This window comes from Cottoperca gobio, chromosome 7, assembly GCF_900634415.1.
Source record: "Cottoperca gobio chromosome 7, fCotGob3.1, whole genome shotgun sequence".
Classification (NCBI taxonomy): domain Eukaryota; kingdom Metazoa; phylum Chordata; class Actinopteri; order Perciformes; family Bovichtidae; genus Cottoperca; species Cottoperca gobio.
In genome coordinates, this window is record NC_041361.1 from 1,816,508 (window position 1) to 1,843,461 (window position 26,954).

The window sequence follows — 26,954 nt, forward strand, 5'->3', positions numbered from 1 at the left end:
CATCCACACACCCAGTACACCCTTCGATCTGGTACAATCACAGCCTCTTATCCACCCCAAAAAACAGCGTGCTGTGTCATTTAATACTGCGCGTGCTGGTTACTCAGCAGGTAAATCTGTGGGGCGTAACCGTGTGAGCGCTTTTGTTCAAGTGTGTCTTTATCAATACGCATGATGAGCTGCTACGGTTGGAGGGTGTATGACACAAAACTACACACACATTTATGTGCAAGCACGCCAGAACAGTGCCTCCTACACTGCTAGCATTGTGACACTCTAGACCTCTAACATTGGACCTATACTTCCTTTCTCTCCTTTGTCTTTGTATTTTTTAAGCAGTTACACTCTATGTCCTCTAATAAGAGTTAAACATGTTACTACTCCCTGTGGTGGTGAACTTCCAAATTTCTTGTTCCCAAGTTGTTCTTTTGCGGCGCATAAATCAACATAAACACCTGGAAATGTTACAGTGAACTAACATGTGAACAGATTCACTGCAGCTACACAAATATGAATGTGTCCAGCCCTTCAGGAGTGAAGCAATGCAAGTATGTCGTGTCTTGGTACTTTTCTAAGTACTGTACCAGAAACAGAAAGTATTGTTCGACTCTGAGCTCGAGGTCCAGTGTGTGTGTTTCTGTGAGTGTGTGAGGTTCTGAACCTTTATGGCAGCTCGAGACCCTGAGAGTAAAGTCCTCATTAGTTTACTAGATTCTTATCTTACAGTCATTCTGTCTGTTGTGCGTCTATCTGGCGTTTACATAATATATAGGTGGTGTGTGTGCTCTGCGAGGACACCAAAGGCACGTCAAATACCAAAAATCAGAGGTCTCAACGCGGCGAAAAGCTCCTTGACGAGCAGCTAAGCTTCACGTCACAGCAGCAGGTCTCTGTTTTTAACGATAAAAGTACGTTTCTATGGCTTCAGGGTTTTCTCTCGTGTGGTTGCTGTAACTCTCGTGTGTGTTTCTGTGAAGTGTGTGCGTCCTTCTCGAGTCTGTTAAAAAAAAGAAAAGAAAAAAGAATTCTACACTGTGTCCTCGTCCATCTTGGCGACGTCCTCTAGAGCGACGGCCTCTAGGACATTGTTCTCCGCCTCCTCGTCTGATTTTGACGGAGGGGAAGGCGACAACATGGCGGCGCACTCCTCCTTGGGCTCCTCCCTTTCTCTTTTCTCCTCCGCTTTCTTCTCTTGCGCCAGCAGGCGGTAATTGATGCTCATTCCCACGAAGAGGATCACACTTGAGACGATGAGGATGATGCCAGAGGAGATGTAGGTGTAGTCATAGTGGTTGTAGTAGTTATAGAAACTACCTGCAGGTGGACAAAAGAGAGCGATGACTGATTATTATTATTGCCGTTACATGCAACAGAGAGATGCAGCTTCCTGGCTTTTCTCTCCTGATACTGAAACTCTAAACTCCTGTGATATAAAGTATTCTTTCCACCTGAAACCTGTAAAACTCACCATTCTTTTATAAGTTAACGTGAGGGTGCAACTAACAAATCTTTTCATTATCAATATTATTATATTAATCTGCGGAGGTTTGTCATTTTAGCTTTAAAAAAAAGACGATTCATTTATTATTCAAATAGTTAAAGATACATTTTTACTTGATGGATTAGAAAGATCGTGATCCAACGGCAAAAAACAACCTTCCACCCCTCCCTTCTCCTGTGATGCATGTTGGATGTCTTACCTGTTAGCGGTGGTCCCAACAGCACCGGCCCACACTCCACTATCGTGACCAGACCCACGGCAGAGGAGAACCTCGGAGCTCCCACCAGGTCCATCAGCGTCTCAAACAACACCGAACTCAGCCAGCCAAAAGCAAAACCAAAGAAGATGGCGTACACCACGAATCCAGTGTAGTCCACTGACAGCGGCGCCAGCACGTGACACACGCCGTTGTAAAGGACGGCAGCGGCGAAGAAGTACTGTATCCTGGGTCGGATCCACTTTGTGTTGGCCAGCATGCCCATGGAGGGCCGGGCAAACATATCCACCAATGCCAGTACTGACAGCAGGAAGGCTGCTTTTTCTTTGCTGATGTCCTTACTCTTGGCATAATTTGAGAGGAAGACGAGCGGCGCAAAGAGGCCGAAGAACATGACGACGTTTCCCATCAGGTAGAGCAGGAAGCCGCGGTGTTTGAACAGCGTCAGGTCAATATAGGAGTTGATGGTCTGCAGGACGGTCTTCTTCGCCTGTGGCTGTACCGATTCCACCGCCTTGACCTCGCATGCCTCCAAGTTGGGATTCGCTGGCTGAGGTGTGGGGGCGAGGGGCCGCATGAGGGAGCCGGCCACGCAGCAGTTGAGCAGAAGCCCTCCCAGGATGAGGAAGCTACCTCTCCACCCAAACTCATCGTACAGCCAGGTGTTGAGAGGAGCCAGGGTGGACAGAAACACGGGGCTGCCTGCCATAGCGATGCCGTTGGCGATGGGGCGGCGCTTGTAGAAGTATTTACCGATCATAGTGAGGGCTGGATTCAGATTGAAAGCCAGTCCCAAACCTGGAGAGAGAGAAATGGAAACAGAAAAGAAGGGTTACACGATGAGAAGATGACAAAATGATGAGAAACCAAACCGCCGTCAATATTCAGGTAAACAAATACAAGCGAGAAGTATGATTTCTATTTATCCAACCACAAAGCGTGTCCTCGTTACGGCAGCTGGAGGACTTACAGAAGAGAATTACAAACACGTTACCTGAGGCCTGTTTAGACAAGAACACATCATAACAAAATCAAGTTCTTATTAGAAAACAAATTAAATGTTCATCATCAAGAGTCATCGTCTCATCTCATCTCTGTGACTGACCTCCCACTACTCCTATGCAGAAGTAGAGCTGCGGCACAGTGTTGCAGAAGGACGCCATGACCAGTCCCGTCCCGGCCAGACAGCCGCCCAGTAAGATGATTGGTCGACTGCCATATTTGTTCACAAGGATGCTGCTGATTGGACCTGGAGGGAAAGAAGACTTGATGTCATATAAAGCATAAATACATTATAGTGAATAAGACCGAAACATTGTTGTAGAGTTGAATCTCAAAGATTTATTAATTAGACTTTTCAATAAGTCCAATTCGGTTGGACTAAACAAGACATCACCTTTGGCTTAAGTTTTTTACCAAACACTTAATCAATTAATTGGCAGATTAATCCTTTCTTGCAGCCCTACGCACATGTACAAGACATGAATTACATCAGCTCAACCTTTCAACTTCTCACCAACAGGTGGTGCTCTGATGGCAAAATATAAAAAAGGAAGGACAGTGGCTGATTGTGTAACAGCACCAGTTGCACAGATGTTACACGGAGGAAGAAGGAAGAGTGAGGAGCAGGGAGCCAGGCAGTGCGAGGTCTGGCATGCCACACAGAGTTCATTCAGGAGAGGAGATAAGAAATTGGACAGAATTCATTCAAAATAAGAAGGAATTAACATTTAACATGTCTACCAAGTACCAGTTACAGCACTGTACGACACACGGACAGGATTTACTGTTAGGTTTTTAAAGTGCAGTAAATAAGATAATTAAAATGTTACCATATTAAGGTTGTTTACAAAACCATAGTATTCATACTCAGTCCCAAGACACGCAGAGACCAGCCCCTTAAACAACAGCTCTTGTGAGCCACGTAGCCAGCTTAGCCTGACCAAACAACTCTTTGTCCGGCCAGAATAACTGGCCCTCAGAGGCCTTCAGAAAACCCCCCTCCCATCTTCCCACAGACAGCAGAGAGTAAAGAGAATAACGGTTACACACAAAGACATTAAATAAAAAACACATGATGTAGAGACTCAGGCACGTTGCAGACTACACAGACTTCCCCCACATGCAGGGCCCAATGTAACTCCCTCCACTGAAGATCCCCTGACCTCTAAAGAGGGAGCGTGTGCAGCACCATCCACTAAACCCTGCCATAGTCTGCCCCCCCCCCACCTGACCTCCCTTAGTACTGTGATGGCCTTAGCCTTCACTAGTGCTGCATATAAGACCCTCCCCTTCTAACCCTCAAAAATCCCAAGGCTCGGAGACGCAAAGGACAGAAGAGAACAGAAGAGAAGAGAAGAGAGGAGAAGAAGGGAAGAGAGGAGAAGGGAAGAGAGGAGAAGGGAAGAGAGGAGAAGAGAAGAGAGGAGAAGAAGAGAAGAGAGGAGAAGAAGGGAAGAGAGGAGAGGAGAGAAGGGTTGAGGCGTTCCACGTGCCTCGGCCTGCGTGCCAGCCTCACTATGAATGGGCCTCACATGATTCAGACCGGCACTCTGCTGGATGTGAATACAAAGTAAAGGCTGCTGAATCTACACTTTGTGCAACTATAGTGCACGACAGGACAGAAAGTGGAACAAGTTCATTCCTCAATCCTAATCCTAACTACTATGTGATGAATATAATGTCATATGTCAAAACTGAAAATTAAAAAACTAAATTAAACATTTTTGACCACTCGAGTGGATATTAGTGATCATAAAATCTCTCCAGCATACCACATACAGACACTAAGACCTCGAGGAACACCACAGAAACAGGAGGGGTGTGTACCGGGGGAAAGAAACCTACAAGCGGTCCTCCATGGAACTTTTTTGGTGCAAAGCCAAAGAGCAAAATCACTTCCATGGGAGGTTTGTGATGCAACCGGCTGGCCCGCATTTTTATCATCAGGGAGAGCGCCTCTTCAACTCCTGTACATAGTACGACACATGTGGAGAGCTGAGGAAGGGAGAATTAGCACCCTCCCAAACATCCAAGTGTGCATCTGCAGAACAGACCTGCTCCACTGTCGCAGGACCGAAGCTCTCCCTCTGAAGACCTGGAGAACCACTCATCTGCACACAGTGGCCGGGGTCAGCCTTGATGCACGAGCATTCACTCACACACTAAATGCCTCTCTCGTTTCTGTCACTGAGGGTCTGACTAGCCGGCACAAAGCCTGTCTTGGTGAGTCGCCGTGTTCGGGGGTGGTGAGTGTCCATGTTGCAGAACACACACATCATACACACCAGACTCCAGCATTAATCTGAGCGTGTTTGGAGCTTCGTGGTGAACAAAAGTGAACCTGTACAAGGACAGGAATGAATCTGCATCCACTCAACACTCACGCACACATAAACAAATCAGTAGTGACAGTCTTTGTTGCCGTCTGGCAAAATACAAAGAGGGCAGTGAGTGGAGTTCTCAGGGACATTATATAAACGATTCGTCCTCCCCCACCTCCCCCCCATCATTGCTCTCTTTCCCTCGGTGAAAGAAAGGAACAGTGAGTGGAGGAAGTAGAAGAGTTGCCCTCAGCTTCCCTCTGACACAGCATCCTAAAGTGAGTAAAAAAACTAAAACGCATGTCGTAAGTGGCCCCAGCTGTGACGAGCTCTTCCTCTGCAAAGTATCAACAACACCTACAACACTCTACTCATTACAGAGCAAAGGTTCAGATTCAGGGGTGCGTCCCAAGTGCGTCTGTAAGTTCAGAACATTACATCACTTTACTGTAATGCAGAAAGAAAATACTTGTTAAAACACCCCACCAGCAGTAACGACTCAGTACACGGGGGCCCATTCTACCAGGTTTCTGGTGACATCGTCTTAAATGTGTAAATTTAATTCTATACTTAATATTTAGGTCTAATTAGTGGTGTTGTCCCTTTTAACATGCATGAAGGGACAGAACACCTCAGTATAATGTATTCCAGTACAACACCACCACTAACTATGACCTCAATTATAAACATCATTGAATTAACTCCTCGATGACCGCGTCAGAAATGGCCCCGTATTGCATCAGATTGTACCTAATAAATAAATAAAGTGGAGAGTTTTGTCTGAGTCTATTGAACTCTGAGAAGCAAACTTTGACATTAATTTCATGCCATAGTAGTTTTTCATTCCTTTTCTAAAATCGGCTTAAATCTTAACTCTCCCTCTCATGCTTAATCATATCAATATCCTGTAAGCCCTGAGCACTTATTGCATTAAAACAAGCTGGTGTGCACCCATGTGCACCCTCACACACACACCCAGGCTTATTTTCCTCAGAGAAATCCCACAGATCATGAGATAAGTCAGATCTCAGCGCTCCCAGGCCAGCGCTATATGAAGTCCTTTTCACATATCCAGTGATTAGTAAGTTCAAGCGGCGGGCCACACACAAAATGTTTTACTGAGTTACAAGATATATTCCCGGTTCTGCTGAAATTGAGTTTTATAAATATACTTCTCATTCCACACACAGAGCGGTTTGAATGAGTCAGAAGATAGAGAATAGGGCTCGTCATTTGAATTGTTTCCGTTTCTCCTTTTTTCTTTGTTTGCCAGGGTTAAAAATGGCATTCAAAGAAAAGCACATTTATGGGACAAAGGATCCAAAAAGAGCCTCACGGAAAGGAAGATAAAGATCTGCTGCCCTGAGAGACGCTCCAGCTGTTGAGATTGTAAATGACAAAAACATTATGGGAATTCATGCCAATTAAAATAGTCGAAAAGGGCATTTAGATAGAGACTGAGCAAGTTTATTGTGTGTTTACAGTGTGCTTTGTTAGTGTTAACTTATCTTCAACTAACCCTAACAGTGTGCTTTGTTAGTGTTAACTTATCTTCAACTAACCCTAACCCTAACAGTGTGCTTTGTTAGTGTTAACTTATCTTCAACTAACCCTAACCCTAACCGTGTGCTTTGTTCGTGTTAACTTCACTGGCAGCTGAAAATGATGCAACTCTTTTAGTTTCTTGCAGTTTGTTTCATGCAGATGCTTCAAATATCTTCCTTTGTGCATTCAAACTTGTTCACACCATTAGCCAGCGTTCACCGACGACATGCAGCCAATACGAGCGTGTGGAAGTCGGTGTGTGTACGTGCGCTACCTCATGTGTAAGCAGTGAGTCATACGGTTATTGTCATGTACATTCTACAACTTCACCCATACAGCACAAGCTGGCACTGAGACGTCATTAACTGGTGATCAGGCTGAATTTTGAAACGGGGGAAATTTGGGACTGCTTCAACATCTGGCTCCTGTTATGCAATTTCCCCCCCCCCCTCCCCGTTTGCGCCTCAGCAGTTTCCTCACATAAATGCCTGAACCTACTGCAGGCTGACACGCAGCTCTGAAGAGGATGAAGTGGAAGAAACTGATACCATTTTTAGATAGGAATAATCTGAGAGAGAAAAAAAAGACGATGGTGTCCAACATGTAGGGTGTGCTTTAAATACACTGGTGGAGAAGGAGAGCGAGTGTTTGACTAGGGAGGGAACTTTGTGTCTTGGGCCAGAAAGACTGAAACCTGATCTTTTAAACATGAGTATGGAAATGTAAACATGTGTGTTGCAGCAATGCAAATAGAAAGGGTCATCAAGCACACACACAAAACGACTTTATTCAAAATATAGTTTCATCTCCAGCAAATATGTGCTTGTTTTTTCATAGCCAGTGAGTGTGAGAGAGAGAGAGAGAGAGAGAGAGAGAGAGAGAGAGAGAGAGAGAGAGAGAGAGAGAGAGAGAGAGAGAGAGAGAGAGAGAGAGAGAGAGAGAGAGAGAGAGAGAGAGAGAGAGAGAGAGAGGAGAGGAGAGAGAGAGAGAGAGAGAGAGAGAGAGAGAGAGAGAGAGTGAGTGAGTGAGGGTAGTGTGTGAGTGAGTGAGTGAGTGAGAAGAGTGGGTGTGTGTGAGTGAGTGAGTGAGTGAGGAGAGAGAGAGAGAGTGTGTGTGTGTGTGAGTGAGAGAGAGAGAGTGTGTGTGTGTGAGTGAGTGAGAGAGTGTGTGTGTGTGTGTGTGTGTGTGAGTGAGTGAGAGAGTGTGTGTGTGTGAGTGAGAGAGAGAGAGTGTGTGTGTGTGTGTGTGTGTGTGTGTGTGTGTGTGTGTGTGGTGTGTGTTGTGTGTGTGGTGTGTGTGTGTTGTTGTGTGTGAGTGAGAGAGAGAGAGTGTGTGTGTGTTTGTGTGTGTGTGTGAGTGAGTGAGGCGTTTGATTTGCTTCAGTGAAGGGTGAACGATAAAAACATCACGCTAAAGTCCCGACAAAAGAACACACACACACGCTCCTCCAGAAAACACAAGACTTCCCCCACCTGAGGAAGAGAAGTCTGCAGAGTCTTTGTATTGTAAACTACAGCATCAATTACAAATGCTACGAGCGTTACGTCCTCGAGATTTGTTTTTGTGTTGCAGAAGTACCAGGGTACTATATGTCCGTGTACTGGACACTCTTTAGAGATGTTCTTTATGCTTAAGAGACGGAGTTTCTGCTGTTGTCACTTATTAAGAGTGTTCCACTTAATTGTTTTAATGTTGTTTACAAAGTTCTGCTTTTGTTGGATTCAAAAGAGGACATTCTCAGACAGCTCAAGCAAACAACAAACATGAGAGAATGTGCTACGGTATGTGGGCTATTATTATTTTCCACATTGACAGGGCATGTGCCTGATTGAAGAGGTCTGGAACCAAACGGAGCATTTCCAGTAAGCGAGAACGCGCCTGACACGATACACGTGTGAAAGAGAAACTCTGGACAATGTGCAGACCGGATGCTCAGGATATTGTCCGAAGTTCATATGAGAAAACGGCTCACATCTAAAGTGTTTAGTCAACTTCCGAAACAATCAAACATGTCTCCTAGAAAAATACAGTAATAAGAGTAAATAAACAGCGTTTCCTGTAATATGGACACTCACCTCCAGCATACATGACAGCCAGCATGATGGAGGAGATCCAGGACACCTGACTGGGTGTGGCATCGAAGATGACCTCTATCTCTTTGAAGAACACAGTGATGGATTTGGGGAAGGCGTAGGAGAAGCCGATGGAGATGAAGGCCCCCACCACCACTGCCCAGCCCCAGCCACCTTCAGGAGGGGTGTACACCACGGGGGCCGGAGGCATGTCTGCTCCCGAGGAAGAAGAAGAGTGGAGGACAGCTGCGTTCAGAGGAGAAGGTGCACTGAGATCAGGACTCAAAATCTGTGGGAGACACAGAGCAGAGAGCTGGTTAAAATCAAGACCGATGGTGAAAGGAGGTGATCATCGTAACCTTTCGTTAGCATCTCTATCTAATGTACTGGCGTCTGCAAGATGAAATATGAAGAAGGAGAGAGGCAGTGATGAGACTGAAAAATAATGAGGAAGTAAACTAGATAGTTATGTTTATGTGATCATTTCTCAAATCGCAATTCCAAGTGCTGTCATGGTGAGAACGAGCATCTGTGCCGGGCCACATGCCAACATGCCAACATGAGACAAACACGAGGCATCTTGAGAAGATTAGACCATGAGAATGTAGATTTTTCCCTGTAGATTGGAGCTGCATCGGCTTTTTTGCCATTTCAACCAATGCAAGCACCCGCCTTTGTCGCCACACCAAACTACTGCCTATACTTTTTAGTGGCGGCAGGAAGGCTACTTAACAACTGCTTGGGAAGTCCCTAAATCAAAGGTTGAATTAGGGAAAGGAAATAAAGCACTGAACGACAGCCGACCCTCGCTAATCGATCATTAGCTGTTAACCTGACATGATTAATGCCTTGCATGCAGAGGTGCTGTTGAAGCGCCAAACAAGCCGCCCGGCTGTAACGATAACCCGATGCAGAAACAGGTTCAATTCCTCATTTATGGCCAGCATTTATGTAGGTGCAAAATGAGCAACTTGGCCCCCAGTTCACCCGTCCGGAAGAGCTATCAGCCACGATGTTGTGTGCATTGTGTCGTGGTGTAATAGCAATTTAAATGTCTACTGTTTTAATTATATAAGTTTCCTATGTTAAACAAGCCAACTGCCATTTGATGCTAACATAGAAGTGCCGGTCATGTTAATACAAGACAGACGCATCCTGATCAGACTGATCCTGAACTAACAAAAGACAGGACACACCCAAATCCTGAATCAAACTGTTTAACATACTGAGACAGAATATTGAGTGTATCACCCAATACTCTGTTTTACATAACTATTACCTTACAAGCATCGAAGGGCAGTTTGGCTCGGCCCCCTGTGTTTCTTTCTTCACCTCGCCTCCAAACCAAATTGTATAAAATGCCTATGTGTCTTCTTCCAACCTGTGCCCTTCCATAGACTACTCTGTATTCTGTGAAACTGGTGCCAATTTGTGGCAGCAAATAAATGCACAAAGACAACTCTGTCTCTATCACCATGTATTTGATTTTATATACATCTCTCCAGAGTAAAGCAGGAAAACTTCCACAACAGTGGACACACGCAGCCACTTTCCCAGTAGCTCTACACCGCATCAATTAGCTGCGATGTTGTCAGCTGTGTATCTGCCTGCATAACGTCACTGTCTGGGTTTCCACCCGTATTGAAAGCTTGGCGGCCACAGCTTGGTCTCACGCTCACTTAAGGTAGGCGGACCTTTTAGATGGATCAGCTATTTTAATTTTAGTGGCAAGTTGCTAGTTGGAGTTTTTCCATTTTGTTTTTTTATAACTGTTTTAGTGATGGCATTAAAATCGGTCAAAAGTTATATATAAAAATGGTTAATTATTAACACTCTACGGGAAGGCAGCGACAGCAAAACTTATTTTAGCCACCTAAAGAAAATCAATTTGCAAGCTGTATTTAGAAAACCTATAAAAAAAACAAAAACTTTCCAACAGGGAACTGAAGCCGTTATCCAGGGTACTAAAGAAGCAATATGAAATATTAAATATACAACTGGCATAGAAAAAGCAATGTGTGCAAAAATACCCACGGACGTGTTGACTAGGCCTCAACGTCCTCTTTTCCCCATTTAGGCCGCACATAGCAGAGCTATTTATGGTCGGCTCTTACATCAACTCTAGTGTTCGGGCCATTTACCGTAGAAGGAGTCCAGGATACAAACTGTAAACCACACAGGGACTAATGCTCTCCTTGTAAGTGAAGATAGAGAACAATTAAAAATATAAAAGGACTAGACATTGATGACAATCATGTCCTAAAATGCAGAGAAAAGATTCACTAACCTTGTAATAACTAGCCTAATGAACAGCCAGGGGTCTTGCTCTCCTACATGGTATTAGCCCAGTCATGCTGTTAACAACCACGCTCTGCCAATCATTACACTGTCAGCCTGCTACATTACAGAAACGGGTTAACTCAGCTCTGTTGTCACAATACAGACAGCTGATGGTCATCACAGAACTTTAAAGTTCATGTTTTTTCCCCCCACTTCTTTCTGCTCCGTATACATCCCATCTCCTCCCCACAAAGAACGAAGTTTGCAACCAATTACAAGGACTGACACTGTAAAACATATGAATTTCTCTAACTGCAGACAAATATACTTATCTGTTAACAGATAAGTATATTTGTCTGCAGTTAGAGAAAACCGGTCAAACACAGTGAGACAAATGTAAGTATTTGAATTCTCTGTTAATGCTGAGCTTTCAGTTTTTTCCATTTCTGTAAAGCGACACCTGCATCAGCAGCAGGGACTGTTAAAAACTCTGCATGATTTAGGATGGGAATTCTGAAGTGGAGTGAAACATATAATGGGCAATTCATTGTCATTCATTGACAAGCTTTTTGATTCCACTCACACAAACATATAAATGCTGCAGGTTGATATGGGTGTGTGTGTGTGTGGTGTCACTTGTGTGTGTGAGAGTTACTACCTACTGTAAATGCTTGAGCTTTACTTTAAGACTGCATGAGCTCAGGGGAGATAGAGCTCTGTTGATCTCTGCAAAGTGGCGACATGTGAGTTTAGCAGATGGGTTACATTACTACACGCACACACACACACACACACACACACGAGAACAGATCTATGCCACAGTTTCTGAAAAGGAAGCCACCATATTCAGGCCAACCACATCCAGTTTTCCCTGATGAATAGCATTTTCTAGTTCGTCCCCCTTCTTTTTCTTGAGGATTATTCATTGTATTACAAATATCAATTACTATCTTTATACATGTTGCACATTCCCTGCAGAACTGTACAGGTCTTATATACACACAACATATCAGTTTCATGTTTGTGATCATCGTGGCAAACGTGGTACTGGAGATACCTACTGTAGCAGGAAGAGGTGGTTTTGAATACTTTGCCAGGTGTTTATAAGTCTCTCTTTTTTGTCACTGCGATAGCGTTACAATAGTGCAAGATGCAGTCACAAAGCTTTACAGGCGTTTAGTTGAGATCACTTTGAAGGCTAATTTGAGAAAATGGTGTGGGTAAGGACAAAGGGCGTCAAAAGGAGGTGGGCAGGAAGTGGGGAAGGGGCCATTAGCACCCCACTTTACAGCCCTGGCTGGTGTGATCCCATCGCAGGGTGGTCTCTAAAATATTTTGTGATCACAGTGATCCGGGTCAAAGACTTCTGACTCAAATCAACAAATGACAGACATGAGGACCATCAATGATATCAGAAACCAAAGTCAGCACTTCTTGTAATGTGGAGGAGCATACAGGCAGCTTCACTTCCTCTATGCTGGTCTCTGTCGGTCACACACATTTGCATAAACAACCAAATAAGTATTTAAAAATAAATGTTACTAATGGTTAGTAAGTCATGAGATTTTAAATCACTCAACATCTTCAGCAGTATAGATACACAGGTTCCAGCTGCGCTTCCAGCTCTTTATACTCTCCGATAGCAAGTACACACACACACTTTAGGAAAACCCTACTTGTTCTGCCTTTCTACACTGATCTACAGGCGTAAACAAGTTCCAAAGTAGTCGTGACATACTCATCTAAGCGAACCAGCAGTTTGCTGAGCATTGGTTCCTCACCTCTGATCTATGCTGCAACAATGCTTTCCTGGACTGAGGAGGAATGTGATGACTGCAGGAGTAACGTTTCAGCCAGTCCTCCTTATGTTCCGACATGAAACATACAGACTGCATTAACTTCAATACAAAATATTTGTTTTGGAAGAGGTACCGTATCAGTACTCGCTGAAACGATTAATCTAATAGTGGATCGAGAGAAAAATGATCTTTTGTTGAACTACTGACGACACAACCTGAGCCAGAGAGAAACAGGGGAATGTGACTACGGACGAACATAAAACACAAGAGGTATAAATAAAATAAAAAGAGCATTCAAAATAAATAATCAGACTACAAATTCCTTTATAATGTTTTTGCCTTAGCTTCAAATAAAACATTGTTTAAATGACTTTAAATCTCGTGTGCTCTCCCTCTTTGTCCTGCTCACTGAGCCGTGACAGCCTAAAGAAGCAACGTCACCGCTGGTCTCAGTGGTCTGATCACGCACAGTCATGCGACCTCTTTTTAGGTCACACAAGTAGGGCGAACACACAAACAGGCGTTTATTTAACTATTCATGAAAACATATTTTACAAATCCTTGATGCATTTGAAAGTGCTGCTGTACCAGAATGTGTGCCAGGACAGTTCAGGTCATAACTCCTGGCATTATGATGCTGAAATAAAGCCATTAATGATTCTCGAAGAGAGACTTGGGACCAAAACCTGGACTGGATTAGACTGAATGGATCATAATGCGTCCCTGTATGATGACGAACTGAAATCATGTTTCCTGTCAATTAAATTGGTGTCAATCAGAATGTAAAATAATATTTGTCATACAACTATTTCCCCTTATAATGCAATAAAATAACCCATTTATTATTAGGACATATCTACAATAAATCCAATTTAAAGGTCAAATTAATACCCATAATACCACGACTATTGGCACTCTCACAGCTCAGATCGTTGCTCCAGTCTCCCTCTACATCTCCCCCTGTCTTTATACATGTGTTTAAGTAGTTTTAATACCTCGACGCATTCCAGATATCTTGCAGGCTATATATCTGGACCGGTCTGGGAGTCTTTCATGGAGCTACAGCCAAAGAGAGCGCAAGAAAAGAGATGAGAGGAAACATGGGGGAGGGGTCGCCTTTAACTGTTTGTGGACATGCATAACAGTGAACAGTTGTTGCATCAAGGGGAAAATAGATCAACAGTAATGACGTGTTGAAACGGGCCTATTTCATGAACACGTGTGCCAATGACAACATCAACTAGCATGACTACTCGCATGGTCTTATGTCATTTTGTGTCACTTGAACAACAACTCAAACTCATTGGGGGTTCCTCCTGGTGAAAGATGTTGTAGGTGGTGGTGGTCTAGTGGTTCGGCTTCCAAATACAACACCGGAAGGTTGTGAGATGCTCCAGGGGGGCTGTCCCTGTGTTAGTTCACTGTTTGGGTGTCTGCTAAATGACATGTATTGTAATGTATTCATGTAGTGTGAAAACCCCAACGACTTCAAGATTACAAGACAGCAAGTTGTGTAGTTTGAATTTAACTTTAGCAACAGCAAGAAACCTTCTAGGAGTTTGCATGTGAAACACAGGTCCCACATCAAATGCACCAGCTGTTAAAATGGAAAAAAGATGGCGATGGAATGTGATATTCAGTTTTCAGGCTGGACTTAATGGGAAGCAGGCTTCATCATGGATTTATATTTCTATCTACCCTGAGATCCCAGTGCTGGAGCTTAGTTAGGTGTGTGTGTGTGTGTGTGTGTGTGTGTGTGTGTGTGTGTGCAACAGAAAAGCAGGAAAACTCCTGAAGGAGTTATCAATGAGGCAATTCATTCTACAGTAACAAACATTCCCTTTACTAAAGTGTGTTCAGGAACCGAAGTTACTGGAAATCACTTAAAACAACAAATAATAGTTTCAGCAGATGCGATGTTAGAAATATAAATGTGCCAAAGCCATATTCTTTCTGGATAACAGACTGACCCAATCATTACAGGGTTCAACTTTAGTACAAATACTGACATGACAATGATTAAAGATGCCGTCTGGATTTCCCAAATTCTGTCCATATTGCACACAAGACAGGATACTACGGAGAGACTTCAGCTCATCGAAAACGCTGCAGCGAGGCTGCTGACTAGAACCAAGAGGACAGACCACATCAGCCCAGTTTTAGCCGCTCTATACTGGCTTCCAGTAACTTTTAGAATTGACTTTAAGGTCCTCCTTCTTGTATACAAAGCCCTAAACGGAACTGGACCAAGTTACACTGCCAACTCTCTAATCAACTATGTGCCCCCAAGAACATTACGATCATCCACTACTGGTTTATTAAATGTTCCCAGAAACATCCAAAAGAAAATTGAGGATGCAGCTTTTTGCAATTATGCACCAAAGCTATGGAACACTTTACCTGCAGACATTAGGGAGGCAAGCTCGCTCAATATCTTCAAAAGTAAACTAAAAACATATCTCTTTACTTTAGCCTTTTAATAGTGATATTTTATATCTCTTTACTTTAGCCTTTTAATGGTGATATTTTATATCTCTTTACTTTAGCCTTTTAATATTGATATTTTATATCTCTTTACTTTAGCCTTTTAATAGTGATATTTTATATCTCTTTACTTTAGCCTTTTAATAGTGATATTTTATATCTCTTCACTTTAGCCTTTTAATAGTGATATTTTATATCTCTTTACTTTAGCCTTTTAATATTGATATTTTATATCTCTTTACTTTAGCCTTTTAATGGTGATATTTTATATCTCTTTACTTTAGCCTTTTAATGGTGATATTTTATATCTCTTTACTTTAGCCTTTTAATGGTGATATTTTATACAATCTTTAATGCTGCTACTTCATGCCACTTTAAACACATTTAAATGCTTTCATTATGTAATGTTCAATGTTGCTATTTTAATTCTGCTATTTAACATGTGAATGTGTAAAGGTGAAAGAGTGTATTTTGAAAAACCTGAGATCAAATAGACGGTGTTACCACGGGAAAACTTTCTGATAAATGTGTTTACATGTTCTTTACACAATTAGTGGAAAAGTGAGTGATTATGAAACGGGCCTTAAACCTATATTTTGCCAAAAGAATCTGGACTCGCAGGGACGTCTGTGTTTTAACCGTTGAAAGGTCAATAAAGAGGTTGACGAAAAAGTAAATAAAGAAGTTGACGGAGACTAATGAGTAGCAAAGGGAGTAGACCAGTTGAAAGGCCACAGGGGCCAATTGTTGATCTCATGCTTTCAAAATATGGCTCCGATAGTTTAAAAACATTTACAAGAATGGTGATGAATGTGGTTTTCCATTTCACACTCTTAATTTACATCAACACTGTGATTATTGTACTGTAAATGCTCTTATTCTGTCTAACTTTGGACTCATTCTTATGTTTTTGCTGTGAAGCACTTTGGAGCTGCAATTCTTGTATGAAAGGTGCTATACAAAGGTGCTAAAGCCACTCTTGAGACGAGTGTGAAGGGAAGGAAGGAAATAGGGAGGGTACTTTGTATTCCTTTCCTGTATGAGTGAGTGAAATATTACAGTCATCGTGAGTGTGTGAAATATCTCTAGAGTTTAGTAAAATGAATAAACACACAAATAAATAAAATAAAATACATGACAGATGATAAGAGAACATAACAGAAAGCCTGTTTTACACACCGAGCGTCAAAGAAGACCACTGACACGATTTATGTCCCATTACCAAGCATTATACATTTGTTCTCTACAGCTAAATGGTCATGAAATACTTGTCAGCTAAGCACTAATGACCACTTAAACGCCACAGGCATGAACTAATGTCAATGTCACCCCATATCTCTTCTCTCAAACACTTCTGCAATTGTGAGTGTATTCAAACTGTGTCCCTATACAGTCATACATGCTCGCTTAGCCTATTCAAACATGTTGTGCCTGGTCTGGACGAGCACACACATGAAGGATACTGTTAAATACTGGTAGGCCCAAAGGCTTATGCAAGTGTGTGCACATAGCCAACAGGTTGAATTTGTCAGGGCAAACTTCTACAATGGAAATGTGCGTGAAGAGAAAGGTTAGTTCAAGTGGTTCCAACCACACTTTGTTTTCAAGGTTTTGACAAGCATGTAAACCGGCATCTCCTCACAACAGGCAAATAACACATTTAAAGATACCCCCTTGGACTTTGAGAAACTCGGATGGACATTTTAAAGACCAAACGATTACGACAACAATAAGGTATGAAAGCAACAAGTAATCTGAATCTGCAAAGTAGCTTGGTATTTTACAGCTTTAAAGTAAATGCAGTGGAGTAAAAAGTACAATACTTTCCTCTGAATTGCAGTAGAGTAGAAGTATACAGTAGCATACAATGGAAATACTCGAGTACTTTACAAATACCTCCGAATTGTAATTGAGGAAATGTACTTTCCATCACTGTAACAGACAATATGCAGCTCTGGATAGGTTTTTTTCTTTTTTTTGGGGGGGGGGGGGGGGGGGGGGGGCAATGGGTTCTGCACGTTAGGCTGCGCGTGTGGCTGTGTGATCTTTCCATTGAGCTCTGACCCTCGAAAGAGCCAGCACGTGAAGCCCATTCAGCTCTGTGCGGAACACAGATAACATGGCTGCGGTCAAATGCACTGCAAGTGGAAGTCAAAGCTCAAGCGCGCCTTTTCTCTGTGTGGGTCCATAAACTGACGGTTCTGGCTCTGAGCCGACCCCCCCCGAGCTGTCAGGCAGCTCACCGTCCGATGCGGGCAGCCTCACTGGCACACCGTCAATGAGGCTGCCTCACAGCACGCCATGAGATACGGGCATCACGACATCGGTTAAAAAGAACATGAACGCACGTTGTTTCACATCATGTGACGAAATGAGGAAACAATAACGACAACAGAAGCATTTGAGGATAAACTGGTTCAGCTAATGGAGGAGCAGAGCTAGCTAATTTACAACTATTCATTCAGAACAAGTTGAGACGTGAACCGAAACAAAAACAGAGCCGTTGTATTCAGCAGCAGCCTCTTTGTCTCGACGGGTAGTCCGTCACCTACTCGTTCACTCACCGGGGTAGGGTTCGGGGGTTCGGCCGGGTCCGGTGAAGGTTCGGCTCGGCTGAGTGAGTGAGTCCCGGAGTATCCTTGCTCTTCTCAATGGCTGCACGTTGATCCTCCAGCAGCAGCTCGAGGTACCAAACAGACAGCACAACTTCTGGGATGGTAATGATGACACTGTAACCAGCGCGCATGCGCACGAGAGCGTGAGTGGCAGCAGAGGAATCTGATTAAAAACTAAAAAAAATGCACATGCGTATATCTATCCATCTATCTATCCATCCATCTATATCTATCTATCTCCATCTTTAACAACCAGTGAAAGTTCTCAGATATTTTAGTAAAAGTAGTTGGCTTATAATACTACACTACAGAAATACTCTGTTACAAGTAAAAGTCCTGCATTCAACTTAATAAAGTAAAAGTACAAAAATATTATCAGGAAAATTTACCCAATTTATCAATATGCAGCGTAATGACCCATGTGACATTATCAACTTTTTTGGCCATTATTTGACAAAGGACAGTGTAGAAATGGGGGGGGGGGGGGGGGGGGGGGGGGGGGAAGGGTATGATGACATACAGTAAAGGTCCCCAGGCTGGAATCAAACAAGGGACATTGGGTACACAGATGCTGTATAACCACACTCAGCTAACAAGGTGCTCCATAGGCCTTCACAAAAATGTGACAGATGTGTTGTCTGTGTTTCTTCTTCCTTTAAACCACATTTTTCCTGTTAATCCTTTCTCATCACTTCCCCCAAACATTGTTTAGGTTTCTTCCAATTTACTGACTGGCAATAATTCCCATTGTGCTTAAATAAATAAACTTTTCATCTGTGCACAAATTGAGAAGACGAGAAATGACTTGAGGCTGGGCGTGTTGCAGAAAGAGACCTTACTCACTACATCATTACAGCTGTAGGAATATAAGTAAGTGACTCCCCCATTAACATCCTGCTGTCTTGCCCTTTTTATCACTAGGAGCATTAAAGATATGTGTACTGTATTAACTGTGTAGGTATATTTCACAACATACAGCCCAAGAAGTGTGGTCTTCCTCATTTTCACAAGAATATACTGTGCATGTAAAAGATGTTCTTCTATGAAGTGAATATGGGCTGGAATGTAGTTTTTCTTATGTTTTTGCCGCTGTTCACTCCAACAGCATACAACAAGCCACTCTCAAACTGAAGGGACAGTTTATTGAATTACAATTCCTTATCGTCCACTAAAAAAAAGAAACCACATGCTATTGAGCGCGCAACAGTAAATGCAATTAGATCTGCCCCTGCAAGAAAAAAGATGAACTCTTTGCTCTGCACTTGGGAAGTCTGGAATGGCTCCATCTCTTTGATGTGCTTTTGTTTGATTGCTGCATCCATCACCAATATACTGTCAAATGTTTCCAGCTGAGAGCATGTGAGGATGCTTTTGGCACAGTAATGTGGCAGTCCCTAATTGGAATATTTATATTGTTTCTGCTAATGAGGAGGAAGTAGAAAGAGGCCAACAGTGGCAGCGTTTGGATGAGTGAAATTACAGAGAAAAGACACTCGTCTGTCTGTGAGGAGTTTGTCCTTAAATCCCAAATAAGGTTGCACAATATGCAATATGTAGTAATGTTGAATATTGCGATAAGGATAATACTTGCAATAAATAAACATGCACTCAGTCATGCTACTTCAGTAGGCCTATACTGCTAAAATATTGGAGCACACCATCTACACCGGAGCCACGTGTGCATTACTGACCAAACAAGCGATGCGTCAACAGAAATTATTTCCAACATTATAATTTTGAACAAATTGAACATTTAACTGGACAAAAAAGGAACCAATAAAAAAAAGACGGTTACATTTTAAAGGGCCTTTTTTCTACTGATACTCTTTTGACTAACTCAAAACAGTAAAAACTAGAATATTATAATAATATTATATTATAAAGAGGCACAAAAGACTTAATACAATTAAAATAAAGTACCCACCACTGTTTAGCTCTGAGGGGCCCGTTAGACTCTCCCACCAGGCGTCCGATTTCTCCCCAATATTTATCTGACCCCTTATCCTGCAACAAGCAGGAGGTCCAAGACTGTTTGCCTAATGGGTGTCCCCTGTCTGTTCATCGGGCTCACTAAGACAATAAACAGTTTAAAGGAGTTGGAGACACACTCCTGTTTTTCTTGCTTCATTCACGAGAGGGGGGGAGAGAAAAACAAAGATGCGGGGGAGGGCTTAGAGAGAAGAAAAAAGACAAACTTTGAAACCATAAAAAGCTGCCTTTGTGCAGAGTCCACTGTCACACACATGATCCCATTAAAGTAATAGACACAGACAGATAAGAGCCTCCTCTCACTGTTCATGCAGGTCTTTCCTGTCTTTATCCTGTTGCTGATTTCTCTTTCTTTGAATATAGGAATTTTACTTGTAAGATATTTAGAGCAGTATTGTTTTGTGTTTATTTTTACATATATGAGCACTTCTTCCACCACTGAATGACGTTTAACCTACCCACAGTATGGACTACTTCAAAAGTAAACATGAGGTAGGGATAGATTTACAATCCTGAACTTTTCAATTAAAGTTGGAGAAAACCAAACCTCACCTACAAATAAGTTCACAAATATAAACACAAAACAGGAGTAATGTTTGTTTGTGTCTGTACAAATGGAGTCCTCTTCCCTGAAAGGATCCAGAAAGTTGGGCCGTACAGAGTGAGAAAGACGAGGCAACAGGCTGTAAACTAGTTAAACTCACATTATTGATCCGTTTGTCTCTGTTGAACTCTTTGGCTTCTCTCACCGTTGCCCTGCAGTACCTGTCCTCTTACCTTTGTCCCCATTTTACTCAGTCTGTTAGTGTCCACCTCCTACCCCCAACCTTACTGTATGGACCTCTCTCCATTTAAATGGATAGTTCCAATTGTTTGCAGTGGGGTTGTATGAGGTACTTATCCATATGCAGTGTATTAACTGCAGTAGATGGCAAGGCCTCAGTTCAGAGTAGCAGACAGGAGTACCAGCACACTATATTTAGAATAATTTTACCGCTTTATCTTGCTGTGATAACAGCAAGATAAAAACAGCCCTTTCCAATGGAGAACTGCAGCCATTATCTATGCTCTCTTCAACCACTAGACTCCTTTGACAAAAAAACAGAAATTTTACCTCGCAGAACACGGGAGTTGCTGGTCTACCGCTGCCTCCTTCTTTTAGTTTGTTAAGAGTTATTGTGTGACTTTGGTATATCCAAACTTACACTTTAAACACCAAAGTCACACTATATATGGGGGGGGGGGGGGGGGGGGGGGGGGGACTCTGACTGTTGTTTGTGCCTATGCCCCAAACCGCAGTTCTGAGTATTCGGCCTTCTTGGAGATCCTGAATGGAGCCCTGCAGGGGGCTCCAGTAGGGGACTCCGTAGTCTTGCTGGGAGACTTTAAGACTGGGAAACGATGGAGACACCTGGAGAGGCGCGATTGCGGCGAGGAACCAAGCTGTGTACAGCAAGGGTGGGACCCTGCTGACTTCGACTGAGAAGGTTATCGGGCGGTGGAAGGAGCACTTTGAGGAACTCCTGAATCCGACTAACACGCCCTCTATGGTAGAGGCAGAGCTGGAAGCTGATGAGGGACCATCGTCAATTTCCCTGATGGAAGTCACTGAGGTAGTCAAACAACTCCACAGTGGCAAAGCCGCAGGGGTTGATCAGATCCGTCCAGAAATGCTGAAGGCTTTGGGTGTTGAGGGGCTGTTTTGGTTGACACGCCTCGTGGAAGTCTGGGACAGTGTCTAGGGGTTGGCAGACCGGGGTAGTGGTTCCCTTATTCTAAAAGGGGCACCAGAGAGTGTGTGCCAACTACAGGGGTATCACACTTCTCAGCCTCCCCGGTAAAGTCTACTCCAAGGTGCTGGAAAGGAGGGTTTGGCCGATAGTCGAACCTCTGATTGAAGAGGAACGATGCGGATTCCATCCTGGACGTGGAACAACTCTTCACTCTGTTTGTAATTTTCATGGGCAGGATATCGAGGCGTAGTCGTGGAGGAGAGGGGTTGCAGTTCGGTGACCTGAGGATCTCATCGCTGCTCTTTGCAGATGGTGTGGTCCTGATGGCGTCATCGGTCTGTGACCTTCAGCAGTCACTGGATCGGTTCGCAGCCAAGTGTGAAGCGGTTTGGATGAGGATCAGCACCTCAAAATCTGAGGCCATGGCTCTCGGGATCACCCAGTTGGAGCTGGCGGATGTGGCCCGGAGAAGGGAAGTTTGGGGTTCCTTACTGGAGCTGCTGCCCCTGCGACCCGACCCCGGATAAGCGGTAGACGATGGATGGATGTATCTGGAAGTAAAAAGTAAAATATTTACCTCTAAATTGTAGTGGAGTCGAAAGTATAAAGTTGCATAAAATAGAAATACTCAAGTACAAGTACCCTTCATGTGTACTTAAATACAGTACTTGAGTAAACATACTTACTTACTTACATTCCACCACTGCTTAAAAGAAAGATGTTTGACATATTGAGACAGGAAAAGGGAGAGTAGGTCAGAGAGATTTGGTCTAAAAAATCCCAGAGCTCTTTCTGGACTCTGTCCATTCAGGCATGAAACCACACTGTCATCATCACTGTACCAAACAAAGCAGTGAACTAAACAAAACAACACAATTACCACTGCATTCCTGTTTCTTTCCTTTTGTTACATGGGTTTTTGAATCTTCCCACTCATGAAGAGTACAACAAAACTGGAAATGCAGCCTTATTGTACTTTCACTTCAAATACCTACACAAGTATGACAGTTAATCATCTTGTAATAAGTCAAGATATTGATTGGTTTGAAGTCAGTTGATAAGGAATGTGACTTTTATTTAACCAGTAAAGAGATGAATAGTGGAATTTGAGAGAGTCTCTGGTGTCTGCAGGGCCTCAACTCTGAGCTGCTGTTTGACAAATGGTAGTTATCTGGTTTAGTGGCACATGAATAGATAGTCCTGAGTGACCACATGCTTTGCTGCTGAAGGTCACCGTCAGATGGTCCAGAGAGTCTGTACTTAAGTACATCCATTTTATGCTACTTTATAATTATACTCCACTGCACCTCAGAGGGAAATATTGTACATTTTACTCCACTAAATTTGTCTGACAGCTTTAGTTTACTTCTCAAATTATAGTTTTTCGAACCCCCTACTGATTCAGCCAACCCCCTTGCCGGTTTCGTCAAACTTTCAATTACACAGGTTAGTCCCAGCGCTCTATCAGCTCGCTGTTACTTCAGGTGCTGGGATATTCGCCGGCCGAATCCGAGCCACCGGAGCTGCAGCAAGCTCCCCTTCCGGGAAGCAGTACTATGTCGCCATGGAGGACGAAACAACACTATTTGTTTGCTTGATACTTCAAGTACATTTTGCTGTTACTACTTATCTTACTTAAGTACGGTTTTAAAACGCCGGACTTTAGTATTTTTTTAACCACTTTATCTGATACGTCAACTGTCGAGATGATGGAAAAAGTAGGGTAAGTATTAACAAGTGAAAAAAAGATAAAAACCCAAACCAGATGACAACATGTTTTGCCAAGAACACTTTGTACAGATCTGGTCACAAGTATTCATAAAATGGTACAAGTAATGAACTCTCTGGATCAACCCATGGGACAAACTATCTTCCCAATTTGTTTTACTCTCAACTTCACTGACATTTTACAGAGCATGTTTCCTGTACCCTGAAAAGAGAAAGACCCCCAAATTAAAGCCATGTGCAAATTCCTTAAATCACAGGAGAGGTGGAGATTTAACGTCTGACCCCAAACTAGGTTATCAGTGTGAAAGAAACTCTGCATGCTGGGACATGTGCGTTTGCATGTGAGTTGGTCGTCAGTCCTTCATGTCTATAAGTGGACACAACCCGTTTGCTTTTTAATGTCAAGGTCATCTGTATGTGCACTGTAAATTGCACACACATACATAACAGCCAGATGTGATAAAGTATTCTTACACAAGCACATTTGTACTGCACCATGTAATGTATACCAGTTACCTATGAAAGAATAAAGCTGCATAAGTGTGTGTTTGTATGCACACACACACACACACACACACACACACCACACACACAGGAATATGATGCAATTCAACTATAGAACCTTTTAACAGAGCCCTATCCATATTAGTTTTTGAGGCCGCGATGTCAATATCTGAAAGTTGAGAAAACTGATTGAGTTTGGTTATTACAGAATTGTGCTCAAGATGTGTACAGAGTGGGACATTTAAAAGCTAATCAGTGCTCTCTGGTGGAAGAAATATATAACAAAGACTGTTTTTAAATTACTGCAAGTTACATATCTTTACTACAACTTCTCATTAGTCATCAGTTTACATGCAGAAGTCTGTGATCATTTATATTATATTTGGCTGATAATAGTCACCAGGCTAATTTATCGGTCAGAGTATAATTGTTCCTTTATGATTTACCTCTATAGAGTTTGTACTGGTCTAATGTAAGGGCTGGGGTGCGATGCTCTCCGCATACACGTGTGAAATTCCTGTGCTGCAGAAAAAACATCTGAGACTTGTTAAACACTCCTCCCACAGAAAAGTCTGACCTTGCTTTATGGTGTCTAAACCTCCAACAGCCCCGTTACTCTTCTTTCCTCTCTGTTTGTAAATGTCCTCCTCTGCAGTGAGACAAAAACAACACGAAGACTTTAGATTCTGTGTTCAGATCAAAAGCTCATACAGTATTTACATATATCTGATCTATATGGTGTAGACCAGTGGTTTCAAACTTTGTGGCCAAGGCACACCAAAGACCAAGCCAAAATGTCAAGGCACACCTGAGTTCATATCCGGGCAGAATCCCCTCTATAACACATCGTATCACTGTTATCACTCTGTGAACATTTATTTAGTCCCTGTAAGAAGCTATTCTCCTTCACACTAGCAGAGAGCCTTTGATGTGTCACACTCTAATATTTCCCACTATGTGCAAATGGCTAAAACGGGTTTGCTTTGTCAGATTTAGTTTTATTTTTTCTAATTATTTTATTTATATTTAGGCCAAAGCATATAAGACTTATTGCGGAGGAAAGGTAAGGGAAGAACTTAAAAATCTGCACCACACACGCACCTCATCCAGCCCAGGCAGTAAACCATAGGGGAAACACTGAAGTAAATTACAAATCATTCATAAACTTTTGTACAGTTAAATGCAATAGGCCTAATAGTTTCAAAATCCCACAGCACACCGGGATTTGTCTCACACCGTTTGGGAACCACTGGTGTAGACACTGTAGACAGCTGTTTATTCTGTATAATAATGTCTTACTATGCCATCATTTGTACTTATACTTGCACTCTATAGTATATCTTTCCTACTGCAACTGCTGCATATGTTCATACTGCAACAATTATTTACCTTATTGATTAATCTGTTAATTATTTTCTAGATTGTTTGGTTTATAAAATGATTCAATCGTTATCTGCATACTTGTACTCTGTGCAATGATAATGTAGCTTAATGTAATAAATCTAATCTAGTATTTATTTGGGACACACCCGGCGTCAGTGAGCCAGCATGCACAATACCAGGATCCGAGAAACCAAACGGCATTCAGCTATTGTATACTTAATTATGGAGATGCATGCATTTTGAGACAGTGACATCTCTCTTCCACTGTCTTTTCTATGTCTCTTTCCTCAAATTATATTCCTTTCATAAAAGGGGCTCACAATAGACTTTTTTCACTGTCTCACCTTATGAAAGGTTGGTATATACCTACTACTTGTGAAAATGTTTCCTGCATTGTCTCATTTCTGCTTATGTGTAAATGTTAACCCAAATATAGTAGTGAAGAGTGGAGCTGCAGGACACACATACTTATGTAAGCATGTAGGTAGGTTACCAGGTATGTGGAATGACAGAGTACAAGCCATTCATTGACTGATCTGAAACACACATACACAAATACAAATACACCACATGCCTAATAAAACCTCAAAAGTCTTATAGTTGTGATTGTCTGCCATCCAGTGGCACAATAGGAACATTACATAATTAGCTGCCTATAAACTTTTATTGCCACAATGCCACCTGCTGGACTAAAGTATACTTTTGTATAAACCATGCTTGTGCAAATAATTACAGGGAACTGGTAACTAAATATGCAAATTAGGTTATGTTTGATGTAGTACTAAATTATGAACATTTCAGTAAAATCACAAATTGGTAAGGTGGAGAGTATTATTTTGAAAGGCACTACACAAACTACACTACAAGCATTGGTGGAAAATAATTACAATTTTTGTAGGTACTTTTGCTTTATGCGAGTATTTTCATTTTATTTTTCTTTATACTTCTACTACACAACATTTAAAAAGGCAAATATTGTAGCCTACTTTTCACTTCACATTTTTTTCTAGCTTTAGCTAATTATATATCATATGTCTAAAGAAATAATCAAAACAACTAATAAATTATGATATATTTGTATGGATTACCCACAGTACATAAAGTAGCACCACGTTTACCAGCTGCAACATCAAAGTGATGAAGACATTAATGTATCAATAATTAGAATATAATACTTTAATTCAATTTATTAAGTAAAATGAGTACTTTACTTCTACTTCACTACATTTCACAGGGAAATATTTAACTTTCTACTCAAACACTATTTATTTGAGCAATGTACTTTTAAGATTTCATATTAAATAAATATAATATAAAATAAAAAAGCTACAATATAAATAAATAAATAAATAATAGGCCAGTTTTCTGTAAAACGAGTACGTTGATACTTTAAGTACACTTAGCTAATAATACCTTTGTACTTTTACTTAGGCTAAATTTTAAATGCAGGATGTGACAATACTCTTAAGTACTTCTTCAACCATTAATGTAGAACTTTACTATTTATGTACGTATATATTTAATACCCTTCATTTGTTTTTGTCCTGCTTCACATTATATATAGTAGATATTAATAATGTAACGTTATAAAGTATTTTCAGTGGCGTTTTTAGGTGGAAACAACTATTACAGAAGCAAAGACAGGAAATTAAACAATTTGACATAGTACATTATTTCACATTTCCCCGGTGATAGTCGTAAAGGACACACAAGTTACCTGCTCGAGTGACGCGCTGTCAGTTTGGGTAACGTTAGCCATGTTTTACCTTGTTGTCCCGCTG

The 26,954-nt window shown here is 42.0% G+C and overlaps 1 protein-coding gene across 1 annotated transcript; it reads right to left on the reverse strand.

Annotated features, from left to right (window-relative positions):
• On the reverse strand, positions 1–26,954 carry LOC115010545 (monocarboxylate transporter 1-like). The gene is made up of 6 exons (XM_029435167.1): positions 26,940–26,954; positions 17,786–17,950; positions 8,662–8,947; positions 2,824–2,967; positions 1,701–2,516; positions 1–1,314 (listed from the first exon to the last, which is right to left on the reverse strand). The coding sequence occupies exons 3-6, from the start codon at positions 8,867–8,869 to the stop codon at positions 1,028–1,030; spliced, it is 1,455 nt and encodes a 484-aa protein (XP_029291027.1). The 5' UTR covers positions 8,870–8,947; positions 17,786–17,950; positions 26,940–26,954; the 3' UTR covers positions 1–1,027.